The 12,963-nt window shown below is 41.6% G+C and overlaps 2 protein-coding genes across 7 annotated transcripts; both read left to right on the forward strand.

Annotated features, from left to right (window-relative positions):
• The first annotated feature begins 7 nt into the window (after window positions 1-7).
• Window positions 8-4,193, forward strand: LOC144038206 (synaptic vesicle membrane protein VAT-1 homolog). The gene is made up of 6 exons (XM_077550463.1): window positions 8-817; window positions 2,213-2,420; window positions 2,788-2,958; window positions 3,042-3,131; window positions 3,616-3,851; window positions 3,924-4,193. The coding sequence occupies exons 1-6, from the start codon at window positions 506-508 to the stop codon at window positions 4,026-4,028; spliced, it is 1,122 nt and encodes a 373-aa protein (XP_077406589.1). The 5' UTR covers window positions 8-505; the 3' UTR covers window positions 4,029-4,193.
• Window positions 4,194-5,085: 892 nt separating this feature from the next.
• LOC144038207 (putative phosphatase phospho1) lies at window positions 5,086-12,727 on the forward strand. 6 transcript variants are annotated; one of them, XM_077550464.1, is made up of 5 exons: window positions 5,086-5,234; window positions 5,498-5,646; window positions 6,434-6,716; window positions 7,409-7,788; window positions 9,994-12,727. In XM_077550464.1, exon 5 carries the CDS (start codon window positions 10,015-10,017, stop codon window positions 10,753-10,755), a length of 741 nt encoding a protein of 246 aa, XP_077406590.1. In that variant the 5' UTR covers window positions 5,086-5,234; window positions 5,498-5,646; window positions 6,434-6,716; window positions 7,409-7,788; window positions 9,994-10,014; the 3' UTR covers window positions 10,756-12,727. The 6 variants fall into 6 exon arrangements, with proteins under 6 accessions (XP_077406590.1, XP_077406592.1, XP_077406593.1 ...); XM_077550466.1 differs by having other exon boundaries at window positions 6,646-6,716; XM_077550465.1 differs by having other exon boundaries at window positions 5,150-5,234; window positions 5,569-5,646.
• Window positions 12,728-12,963: the final 236 nt, after the last annotated feature.

Genomic DNA, 12,963 nt, shown 5'->3' on the forward strand with positions numbered 1-12,963 from the left:
AAAACCAGCTCGTTTACCATTTGAGCTTGGAAAAACATGTCCTACAAGTCTCGGGAGTGTTTGGAGAAAAAAAAAAACGGAAGTTGTGTTTTAGGGAGCCCTATAATGCATTTTCTTCAAATCTCTTAATATTTTTTCTGTTATAGTTTTGTCAAATCACCCGAAATGTTGATCACCCCTTTTTTTTGTATATTTTCCGAAAATACCAACCAAATATTTTTACAAAGTCGTCATTTTTGTTTGAAGATTTTTTTTTTGCACGTTTCTTTCTTTCTGATAGATTTTAGTCTGAAAACCGGAAGTAGTCTTAAAAACGCGTCTTCTTTGATGACTGACCACTTGTTGTGAGCCCAGCCCGCTGTGCGCGTTCACGTCAAACCGTGCCGCGCACTCCCCTCACCTCACATGAACACTGACAACCAGTTTGATCGCATGTTTTCACACTGAGCCACACACAGGCTCGAGTAATCGATCCGAATCCACCCGCCCCCCAAAAAAAGTGGTCATGTCTGGCGAAGATGCTCCATCTCAGCAGCCCAACCCTCCGACGGGAGCTCCACAGCCTCTCACGTGCCGGTCCCTGGTACTCACCGGCTACGGGGGGTACGACAAAGTCAAGCTGCAGGTGAAGCCGTTCGCACAGCCGAGTCTGAAGTCCGATGAGGTTCTGGTGCGGGTCAAGGCGTGCGGGCTCAACTTCGCCGAACTGATGGGCAGGCAGGGGCTGTACGAACCGCTGCCTGCCCCGCCAGTCACCCTCGGCATGGAGGGGGCCGGGATCATCGAAGCGATCGGAGAAGGGGTGAAGAACCTCAAGGTGAGGATAGTGAAACGATTTCATTCATGGTTCGTTCATTTACAGTGTTCCCTCGCATACTCGCGGTTCGGATTCACATAATCGCTTTCACATTTGAGCTCCATTTACCCCCCAAAAATAAATAACGTTAGCATTTTTGTTCGTCTAAGTGACTAAAACCTAAATTTAATTCTTTAGAGTGTTACTATTTTTTTCTATTACTTTTTACACATTAAGAAATTTGTGCTATCTTGTGCCCCCCCTGCGGTTAAAAAATGTTAAAATTAAACTTTCTCATTGTAGGGGACTTTAAAAAAAAAAAAAAACACTTCATTGCCTTTAATTCAAATCTAATCCTCACCTGACTCTTCTCGCAGGAACTAAGGTCACATAATAATCATGATTAAAAGTGCCGTGTGATCAAAGTCAATCTATGATGGGTGTGTTTATCTCGGGTAATAAAATAAGATATCATCGACATACACCAATCGACACCATTCCACGGCGCAAAATTTCAGGAATTAGACACAGCCGGTTTTAATTTGAAGGCTCTCATGCTCCATCCCGCAATGTTGTTTTCTTCCTTTTAGACATTCCACATTATTTGCACACATTGATATAAAATGATGTGGGCGCGTCTGTTTTGTAAACTGCAGATGTGTTGCATCATCGCACGCCGTTTCTAACTGTTCTGTAACGTTTTGAGCCGATCCGAATGCATTCCATGAACATGTGGCTTTTGTTATTGTTGAGTAACCTCATCTGTCCGTGGAACCATGTAATTAATTCGCCCCTCTTGAGAAGCGTTGCAACAAACAAACAAAATTTGCTTATCATTAGAGGCAAGAAGTAGGAGCCGCTTTTAACAGGATGTGGCAAAATACAATCTGGCTTGTGTTTCCTGTGGCCTTCACATTTTGCGCCACCAAAAATAGCCCACGCGGCATACAAAACAAAATGGGGACTTTGTTTTGCATAACCGTGACAATGGGGACTTTCTTTTGCATAACCGTAACAATGGGGACTTTGTTTTGCATAACCGTGAAATATGTTAAATAATTATTATTTTTGCCATTTGTCAATCAAAGGTGAAGTTTACTCTAAAACTGACCCATAAACCAAGACATTGCCTATTTAACACTGGTTGTACTTTTTTATATATATATAAAAAAAAAAAGTAAATAGTGTGGAAATGTTTGGCAAAATACAGTGCAGTACTAAGCTGCAACCTGCGGGGGCGCTGTTGATTCACTCTTGACTAGTTTGCTAGCTAGAAAAGTTAAATTGTTAAAAAAAACTAATTGATGTTTTCTACCATATCAAATGTAAATTCAATGAGTTTATTAAAAAAAAAAAAGTTAAGAAAGTTAATTTAATGATGAAGCACTGCATTTTCCCAACCTGTCAACATGTTAGGTTGGCGAGCGCGTGATCGTGATGAGCCGCAGCGGCATGTGGCAGCAGCAGGTGGTGGTGAACGCCAAGCGCACCTTCCCCATGCCCGAGTCCATGAGCTTCGAGGAGGGCGCCGCGTTGCCCGTCAACTACCTGACGGCGTACTTGATGCTCTTCCACATGGCCAACCTCACGCCGGGCAAGAGCGTTCTGGTCCACATGGCGGCGGGTAAGCCAAAGCGAGACCTTGAATTTATGCTGACAATAATTGATAGTGGTTAATAATTTGCAGGCGACAATAACGTGCCATTGTTTGTTTAGTCTATCGAGATCATTGTGATTAAAAATCCTCCTGGTGTTTACGCCTTTCTCACTGTTATGTGCGCGCACTCATGGTCAACAATGAGGCGTTCTAAAGCGGCCACGCTACCCCTGGTAGGCGGGAAAAAAATTCCCCCCCTCCTGGTACTTATGCCTTCCTCACCGTGACTTGCGCACACTCGGGGCTGACAACGAGGCGCTCTAATGCCCTTATCCACACATTGTCTGAAATCAATAAAAATCCATCCCTATGAAGTTGTTGCGCTCGCACGCAGGTGGCGTGGGCATCGCCGCCACCCAGCTGTGCCGGACGGTGCCCGACGTGACCGTCTTCGGCACGGCGTCCGCCTCCAAGCACGACATCATCACCCAGGTGGGCGTCACCCACCCCATCGACTACCGCAATAGAGACTACGTGGAGGAAATTCACAAAATTAGCCCCAAAGGTCAGTTTTTGTCCTCTCTTTACTTTACGTGAATTTATTGTTTTTTGTTTTCCTGTTTACGTGCAATTACATTCTCTTTGCAGGCGTGGACATTGTTTTGGATCCACTCGGTGGCGCCGACACACAGAAGGGCTTCAACTTGTTGAAACCTTTGGGCTCACTCATTGTTTTTGGTAAGCAAAAGAATGCGTTTAACTCATTCACTCCCGGCCATTTTCACTGAAGCAACCCCCTTCGCTCCCGGCTGTTTTACTGGATTTTGACTGATTTTGCGAGGTCCGCAGAAAATTCTGTTCTATTGCTATAAAAATATAGAACCTACCAAAAGAAAGATTAGAGTCTCTTCTTTCATCAGGAACAAAAAAAAAAAAGTTTACGTTTTGAAGCAGTTAGCATTAGAATATTGCTAAGTTTAATCATTATTCACAAACCTGTTGAAAACACTGGCGAAAAGAGCTTGTTGCAACATAACCCTGGCTGATCTCTTATACTCTGCTGGCCTTTTTTTTGCAATAACTACCATTGCTTTAAGTGACCTCTTCAGGTCAGAAGCCGTATCAAATCCTTCTGTAGGCTCTAGCATACAAACTCAATGAGTTAATCGTCATAGCAACATCAATTTAGAAGAATCAACCCCGTAATGTGTTTCGGCGCCAGGTGCCGCCAACTGCGTGACGGGCCAGAAGAGGAGCCTCCTGGCCCTGATGAAGACGTGGTACAACCAGCTGTCGATCAACACGCTGAAGCTGATGCAGACCAACAAGGCGGTGTGCGGCTTCCACCTCAGCTACATGGACGACGAGCACTTAGCCGCGGGCATAGCCGCGCTGCTGCGCCTCTACGCCGAGGGCAAGATCAAGCCTCGCATCGACTCGTGCTTCCACTTTGAGGAGGTGCGTTGAAAAAACATTCGCCAGGCTCATAGAAAAAAAAAAATCTGTATTTTGTCTGATCTTTGTCCTCAGGTCACAGATGCGATGCGACGCATGCACGAGCGTCAAAATATCGGGAAGGTCATCCTTCTCCCTGAGCCCAAAAAGCAGGACGACAAGATGGCGGCAAAGAAATGACATCATTGAGGGGTTGAGTAATATCGGATTTCCCAGCAATGCTTTTTCCCTTACTACTCAAATGATAACATTCAGTATTTTGCACCTTTTTAAACAAGTTTTCACACAATGTCTATAATTTTTTAGCAGCATGTGTATTTTAATGAATAAAATGGCTTCATTGTATTGCAGTTATTAGGGATTTTTTTTTGGGGTGATTTTGATTTAGTTTAGCCGTAGCAGCCATGCAAAGCTTCTGACTGATTGTTTTGTTTTTGTGGCAACTTGTGAGGCTGCACTCGGGGCAACAATGAAAAGCAATCAGGCGGGATTTCCTGCCTTGGTAATCGCTCTTCTGCCTCCAAAAAAACAAAATCATTCTCCAATGTAAGACATATTTATGACTTTGACTCAAACAGGGGAAAAAAAAAATACATTCAACATAAACTGACATATTTTTGGGTGATTGGTGGGCAAGTATCGTAGTCTTGTAAGGACTCTAATTATGACATTCTTCATTACAATTTACAAGGTTGCTTATGTATTTATGTTGTACTTACTGTTCAGTTGTTTACTTCAATTGAGACAAGACCCCCCGCCCCTCTACCCCCCTTCCTCCCAAGTGTAACTCACATTCCTCTTCCAACAGTAGATGCATATTTGAAATTATACGTTATGTGTTTCTACATGTCCTACAATTTGGCACTTGGGTGGCTGTTGAGTCAGACAAATCTGAATAGTTTCGAATATAGGCTGAAATTGATTGGACGGAAGGAAACAAAAACCAATAGCCACATTCACATTAAGTCATACAATGTGATGGAATAAATATTATAATTGAAGCTATAGTGCTTCTGAAAATGTCACAGGAAAAACACTTTCAAATTAATCAAACTAATTAATGGCTTTCCGTTCGTAAACTCGAAACGTTATGCCCTTGTTTACGCGTTCTAGAGGAAGTTTTATTTTTTTACTCTGAAAGGGTGTGACGGAAGTGACTTGCCGCTGCATGTCCACCTTGACGCTGTACCTTTTAGCGAGAATGCCCTCCTGTGAGTCGTAGGCTTCGTCATAGACGTACATACGTGGACTCTTCATTGGCTGCAGTAGCGTACGACGACGTCGCCGCCATGCTGGATGTGGCCGAGTAGAGAAGACTGCCTCATTCACGCAGTAACCGTTGAACACTCAACGACTAATTTGAAAGACGTTATCCATCTTTCACAGGTGAGAAGAAATAATGATTTTTTAAATTGTGCTTCGACATAATTTTGTGGCAAACACTATACAGACAGTAAAGGCATTTTTTTCTCACAGTGCTCTGTATTTTCAGTTGTGGTTACGCTACATTCAATGTAGAATAGCATGTAGCTTAACTCGCTACATTTGCCAAGTAACTTGCTCAACACTTGAAATTATTTTGCTTTGGCTCTGATTCACGGCGTTTCTCTTGCCACATCCAACACGGCGGACGCGCCGACGTGTCGCAGAGCGTGCCACACCGCTCAATGGGGCGTTTCTTTCCATGTGTGTGTCTACGGTCGCTGCCTCCTCCCTCCAGTGAGCTGCTGCAGCGGTGGTGATTCTGGGGAAGTGTACCATATCCTGTTGTCACTGGGATGCGGCTGCTGCCTCTTCGGTAAGCGCCCCTTTCTCGCTTTTATAACCGCCTCTGTTTTTAACATGTCCATTCAAAAATACCATGTTTGCGCGCGCGCATGTGTGACTTTATCTTTTTTTTAATCCCCCCTCGACCGACAGAACGCTCGGCTTATGATGACTTTCAGTGGTGACCTCGCATGCCAAAATAGCAACACTGTGTTATAATTAGAGTGTGCAAATATGCGCGGAGCATACTTTCGTGTGTATGCTGAACATTTATGAATGAGTGGAATGTCATGTATTCTCTCAGGGGGTTGGCAAACCAAGGGTGGGGTGCACCGAGTTGGCTCCTGTGTCACATTTTTGGGGTCACCGATAGGTATTTTTAACCCTCATGCCCTTCTGCTACGGAGCCCGGGAGGGAACATCACGAAAAAATTAAAAAATATTGCAATATAACGCAATGCTATTGCGTTATATCGCAAAACGATTGCGTTTTATTGCAATACCATTCCGTCATAACGCAATATGTTTTGCAAAAGTATTGTGAAATAACGCAATATGTTTTGCCAAAGTATTGTGAAATAACGCCAGCGAACGAGAAATTCCACTTCCGGGTCGTTATCATCACACGCTCGACAAATAATGCAGCATGAATGGGGTGATTGTATTGCTTTTTATTTTGATTTGGGATTAAAATACAAAAACATAACATCCGTGCTAGCCACTAGGCATAGAGTTGTTTTAAGTGAAAGACAATTTAAGAGAATGTTGCGGGACAGACCTCGCTAAATTGGTCGAACTCGTACATACTCAACTTCAAGGTTCCGGGCGGCTTTATGGATATCGGTGGATGTACGCCAAGTGCCAGAAAAGAAGATGTGGATCCCAAATGGCGTTGCCCGACGGCTATGGGAGACTTCGAAGACGCAACTACTTCTCCAGAGGACCTAACTTTATTTGGCATATTGACATGGCATTTGTATCAATTTCTATTGATTGATTCTCTCTCAAGTTCTATTGACGGGTTTTCCAGGAAAATTCGATGGCGGTTTTTTGGGAGAGAAAAAAACCCTTCTGGAGTTTTGCTTCATGGGTATAATACAGGTGAGTAAATGGATTGACAGTAGAATCTAGAAGAGCGAACGCTGTAGTTTACGTCCGCAATTGATTTGAAAATATGATAAAAATGTTGTATGACTGCTATAATAATATGCCTGGTTTGAATGCTAGTTGCAGACAGGCTAAAAGCAATACAAAATACGCCGTGGAAATGAAGCGTTGAATTGTAGAAAGAGCAGAAATGCCCGGATGTTCATAGCCTGGGAGTAAACCAACAACTCGGCAAGATTGTCGATTAATATTAATAAGACAGTGTAACATTTTCAAGTGAGGGGAATTTATTTTACAATTTGTTTGTTAGGCAAAGGGGGAAAATGGAGAGCAAATGGAAACCTGAATGTTCACTTTTATTTAAAAGAAACTTAAAAAAAAAAAACTGGGCGAGGCGCCACCGGGCGTGACTATAATTGTGCCTCCCTGGTGTCAAAAACATTCACTGCCACAAAAAAGAAAATGCCCACAAAAACAAAGAGGCACCACCCCGTGCCACAATTTGCGAATAATAGAGCTCTTGTGCCCCCAACTGGCTACGTGGATAATGCTCATGCATCTTCGTAAACACAATTACAAATTATACATAATATATATTATATATATATATACGGATTTAAACTGTCTTCTAAATTTAGACACGCGAATTGCTGCCAACATAAATAACTACCTGTATTATTTTACAGGATGAGTTGGATGACACTTGTCCAGGTTCGGAATGCCCGCAACATCAGACCATCTCCGAACCCGAATGTCCCCAGTGACCGACCCAACGTGATGTAATCACTGCCTGAACTGTATGGAACAAGAGACCACCTTTCTCCAGTTGACTATGATAACCTGCAAGTGTGCGGAGCCAGTTGTACATTTCGCCAGTCGATACAGATGTATATGAACTGTGCAACATCCTGACGAGAGAGTTCAACTTGTCTATACCATCTGAGATGTATAAAGCCCTGTATATGTCTCTCGGAGAGAAACTTAAACAAGATCTGCTGTCAGGCGTGTCTTAGATGTTTCCCTCCTCCAACACAGACGATTCAAATGATCAGCTCCGGAGAAGCCGGTATGTATGAAGTGTGTTGTCTGAAAAAGCAAACAATAAATGCTGGGAAAAAAATGTTTTAATCTTTTTTTTTTTCATTATTATTATAAAAAATGTAATCATTTTATTTAACATGTTCAGAATACAAATGACATTCTTAAAAATGAATCAGTGAATGTTCATTTTATTTGACATTTTCACAGAATACAAAAAAAATATTAAAATAAAATCGGTGAATGTGCGGCAATATGCAAAAAAAAAAAGTGCAACGTACAAGTCTAGCAACTTATTTTAATGGAAAACGTAAACATGGAGAGCAAACAGTGCCATTCAAAAACTACTCAATGTCAAAGGATTGCTGTAAAAAAAAAAATGCGTTTAACAATAGAACCAAACATCAAAAATCAATCTAGAAGAGCTTATGTCAGGGTTGTATTGATGGCAGTATGACAAAACCGCAACACGATCTCCATAGGATGGAATATATTTTTTGATTTCGTCATCAGGCAGCCATGTCAATCTAAAAGGAGTAAATAAAGTTAGTTCAGATTCTGCCGTAAGACCTAGAGCTCTAAATGCTACTGCTTATCCCGGGTTTGACCGCATGGTGGCGCATGTGCCCCCAGGAAATCATTAAATGAAGCTTAGTGTTCATGTTTGGAGCCATGAAACAGATCTACGCATTTACCGTGGGAAATATACTATTTGGGGATAAAGCTAGCTCCAATTATCAATAAGAAAGCCAAAATGGTAAGCAATAAGCATGTATAACAACGTCCCCATTCAGAAGAAAACGTACTGCCTACCTGGCATAACAGTTAGCTAGTAAACTAAATGATAAAAGAGTAATACTTTAGGCAGTGCAAACTTTTCATTTAGAGCACAAGGCCGCCATCCGCGCCTCGTGTGCGCCGGGCTTTTAGCGATTTTGTTTTGTTAATTAACTGTTAACATTTTGTACATACCTTAACCCTTTGCATGCGAAGTATTTATTTCCTCTAGAGCGTAAAAAATCTCTCCGAATCTCCTTCCATTTTCCTGCCAGCCCCGCCGTACACTTAAATGAATGACCCGGAAGTGGAAACTCTCGTTCTCTGGCAAATAATTATGCCAACATTTTACAAAAGCGACCAATTTATGCCGATTTTTTTTTCCTGTTGTCAATTGTTTTGCCAGTAATTAATATCTTTGTTGTTGTGTTAAGGGACCAAAAATTAAATATATTTTTAAATTTATCAAACGATTCATTGTCTTTCTGGATGTTGTTTCTTCAAATATCCGAATTGGCAATATTTCTAAAAAATAAAAATAAACTATCAGCAGTCCGGCATTTTTAAATTTGACTACAGATTGCCTAAAAAAACTTGCTCATTCACTGTTTTTGTGCTCAGGTCAAAGCCATGTCTAATATAAAAATATTATTTTGGCGCCTCTTTGTGGCCAAGAAACTCCTGTTTAAATGAGGGAAGGGGCTTAATTTAGTCATGCCATAGCCTTGTCTAATAGGAAAGAAAGTGCTTTTGCCGCCATTTTGTGGCATGCTATTAAATCACTTGCATATTTTCACTATATATGTTAGCCGTCATGCCCTCCCCAGCATTTTCTTACATTTTCCCTCAATCTACACCCCTTGTCCCCCTTTGTGTGCCCCTCTAGTCTTGCTTTACTCCACCTTCTGCCCCACTTCTTCACCTTATCTGCTAAAAACAGCTCTCATACTGGAGTCGGTTGCAACACGCAACATGGCCTGTGTACAGTCATGCACAAAACTTTATTTCTGTTCAATAAACAAAGTACTGGCAAAAAACACGTTAGGATAATAATACTTTTTTTTTTGCGGTCTTTCACCTCCCCGTCTGTCAACATTATCATTTTAATGTAATTAACTTAAATAAAATGTTTGTTTTCTAGTATACCATAGATAAAAAGGTTCAACAGTAATAAATTTGTCAAATTAAAGTCTGGGCACGTTTTGATTGGCTGCTTGTTGCTAGGCAGAATTCATAGGGCTCAATCATGACTGCCCCAATGGACAACGGATTTCACATCTAAATAAAGTGTTTGTTTTCGAGTAGACCATAGCAAAATAGTTCAACAGTAATAAATGTATCAAATAAAGTCTGGACACGTTTTGATTGGCTGCTTGTTGCTAGGCAGAATTCATAGCCATCAATTGTAACTCCAATGGATTTACAGCCCAATGTAACGGTAACACTTTGTCTGCAGAAAGCCTAAAAAGGACCAAAGATGACCACAGAGCCTCAACCGCGTTTCCTGGTCCTGTTCGACTTCGACGAGACCCTCGTGAACGAGAACAGCGACGACGCCGTGTTGCAGGCTCTGCCGGGCCAGCAGCTCCCCGATTGGCTGAAGAACAGCTACCGCGAGGGTCACTACAACGAGCACATGCAGCAGATTCTGGCCTACATGGCCGAGCAGGGCGTGTCGCGCGACGCCATCCGCTCGGCCCTGGAGACCATCCCGCCCACGCCCGGGGCCCTCGCCCTCCTGCACTTCCTCCAGAGCCACCAGCAGGACTTTGAGCTGGCGGTGGTCTCGGACGCCAACATGTACTTCATCGACACCTGGCTGAAGCACACGGGGGTCCGCTACCTCTTCCGGAGGATCTTCACCAACCCGGCCAGCTTCGACGCCAACGGCCGTCTGGTGCTGCTCCCGTTCCACGCCCACTCGTGCCCCCGTTGCCCCGACAACATGTGCAAGCAGGTCATTCTGAGGGAGTACTTGGCCCTGAGGCAAAAAGAACGCGGCGCGCCATTCCAACAGGTGTTTTACGTCGGAGACGGCGCCAACGACGTGTGCCCCTCGCTGGTCTTGGGACCCCGAGACACGGTCTTCCCGAGGAAGGACTTCCCCATGCACAGACTGCTGAAGTCCGAGGGTGCCGATTTCAAGGCCAACATGGTTCCCTGGAGCAGCGGTCAAGACGTCATGGACTGTCTGAAGAAAATCGTGGAGGAGAGATGATAATTGAAGAGATGCAAATGATCATAACAAAGGTGCTGAAATAGAGAAATATCCCTTTTTTTCCTGACATATCATAATTATTTGCATTCGTTAAAAATATATTTAAAAAAAGATGAAAATAAATAATATAAATTATAATAAAAAAAATAATAATCTATCAGCGCTGTTTAAACAAGAGGTGTTATATATGCAAATATATATCATGTCTGAGTTAGAATTTAAATTTCTAACACCTCTAGTCAAACATTATATTTAAATTTAATTTGAAAAATACTTTTTAAAACTTAATTTTAAGAATCATCAAAATATTGTTCTACATTTTAAAAATCAAAATAAATTAAAAAAACACTGTCACATGATCAGTGGAACGTAATTTTATTGGCTGTACATTGGATTCATTGAATATACTCAATTTTGACGTCTTAATGGTCATTTTTGTGCCATCTAGTTTGAATTGAGTTATTCAGTCAATTCACACATACATTTTTCAAAATTAAATGTTCTGATTTTCGGACAACTTCAAATTGAAACTCAGACAGTACAGTGGATCCCCGCTACCGCGAATAGCGAAAAGTATGCAAATAATTGACACGCGGTATAATTGCCATGAAAACAAAATGCGCAAATAAATCCGTGAACGTGTGGGAGTCCACTATATATCCAAGTGGTCTTCTTTTTAATGCTTAAGTTGTATTACTGAGTCATTTTATTGCTATTGCTAATGCTAAGCTAGGCTAACAAGATAATCTTTGAGCAAAATGGTGTTTTAGTGGTGTTAAGTGTTGAAAATCTGCCACTAATAATGATAATAACAATAAATACACTTCCTGTCTTTCATCATGACGGAAATATTCATTTTTAGGTTTGTTCGTGGACATCTGTCTGTACGTTTTGTTAGCTAGCAGACCACTTCCTGGTTTACAGGCCATTCCACCTAGACAAGGAAGTAAACGATTTGACATCATCAGTCCGTGTCAAGAGCTCATTGTGACCTGATCAATGACCTCAACCAATCACAAGCCTTTGTTGTTAGCTCAACACCTGATGAGTGCGTCGTAAGTGATCAAGTATCAACAAAAGGGACGACGCTAAAACAACAAGATGGAATCAATGCTCAAAACAGGTTTCCACAGACGTTCAATGATATGGGATCAGGTGCGAAACGTGCGGCGTATCGGGTCGGGACGAGCCGATCGGATGACAAAAGGAGGCGATACCTAATCTAGGCCTTGATGATACCGCTGCTGTAATCTACACCAGCATATAAATAACACTGTATACAGTGCCTGCACTTTGGTCCTGTAAAATTTAAGTGAGCGCACATTCTCGGTCCGAGTTTGCAAAGTAAGGGTCGTGGGGGTGGTTGTGGGTGGTTGTGGGGGAGCGGTGCAATAATTCTCTTACAATAAAAGCATGCTTACATGTATTAATTTGTTATTGCGTGGATTTTTAATATGCGCATTTTAATTTTTTATTTGTGCACAGTGTTACTTATTTAATCAGTGTTTCACAACAAATGTATTTCATTAGACTAAAATTGTCTAATCTAGTTACAGTGCAAGCACCTTTTGTCATATTGTACTTTAAACAAGACAGTGTTAACCAAAATTCTTATATTTGTTGCAAACAGAATGTATATGAGAGTCTGAATTAAATATAATTGTGGAAAAAAAGTTTAAAATTAGTTCACTGTCACAATCCCCTTTAGAAGCTTCTCAGGGAGAAGAGTTGATTTTGTCATTAGTCACATGTCCCCACTTAGTGTTGCTTTTTTATTTGTGTGTGCAATTGAAATATGTGCAATAATTAAACACGCACTGGATATATAAGGGAAACAGATTTTTTTTTTTTTAACCACTACTACTGTCCCTGTTTGACTTTTCCTTTCCTTTGACTTGCTGTATTGGGATTTCAAGTATGGATGTAACATAACATTGTAAAGGGAATATAAAAGCCATCATGTCATCGGTCACGCCTCTCGAGTGATTATTCTCATCAACAGAATATAAATAGCTTTTTGTTGTTGTTGCTTGCTCCTTTGCACAAATTTAAAAAATATTAGTGACTTTAACTTTTAACAATAAGCACCATTATCATTTATTTTAAAACAAAAAAACAACAATGTACTCTTGGGTGAGAGCATCCTTGAGGTCAATTGTCCGTGATGAAATAGAGGCGACAACATGACGTCATGGCGCCTCAGCCGCT

Source organism: Vanacampus margaritifer, chromosome 18 (assembly GCF_051991255.1).
Source record: "Vanacampus margaritifer isolate UIUO_Vmar chromosome 18, RoL_Vmar_1.0, whole genome shotgun sequence".
NCBI lineage: Eukaryota > Metazoa > Chordata > Actinopteri > Syngnathiformes > Syngnathidae > Vanacampus > Vanacampus margaritifer.

Coding starts and splice junctions, on each gene's coding strand:
- LOC144038206 (XM_077550463.1), top strand. CDS start 506: ATGTCTGGCGAAGATGCTCCATCTCAGCAGCCCAACCCTCCGACGGGA. Junction 818..2,212: donor AAGGGGTGAAGAACCTCAAG/GTGAGGATAGTG, acceptor TCAACATGTTAG/GTTGGCGAGCGCGTGATCGT. Junction 3,132..3,615: donor GGGCTCACTCATTGTTTTTG/GTAAGCAAAAGA, acceptor TTTCGGCGCCAG/GTGCCGCCAACTGCGTGACG.
- LOC144038207 (XM_077550464.1), top strand. CDS start 10,015: ATGACCACAGAGCCTCAACCGCGTTTCCTGGTCCTGTTCGACTTCGAC.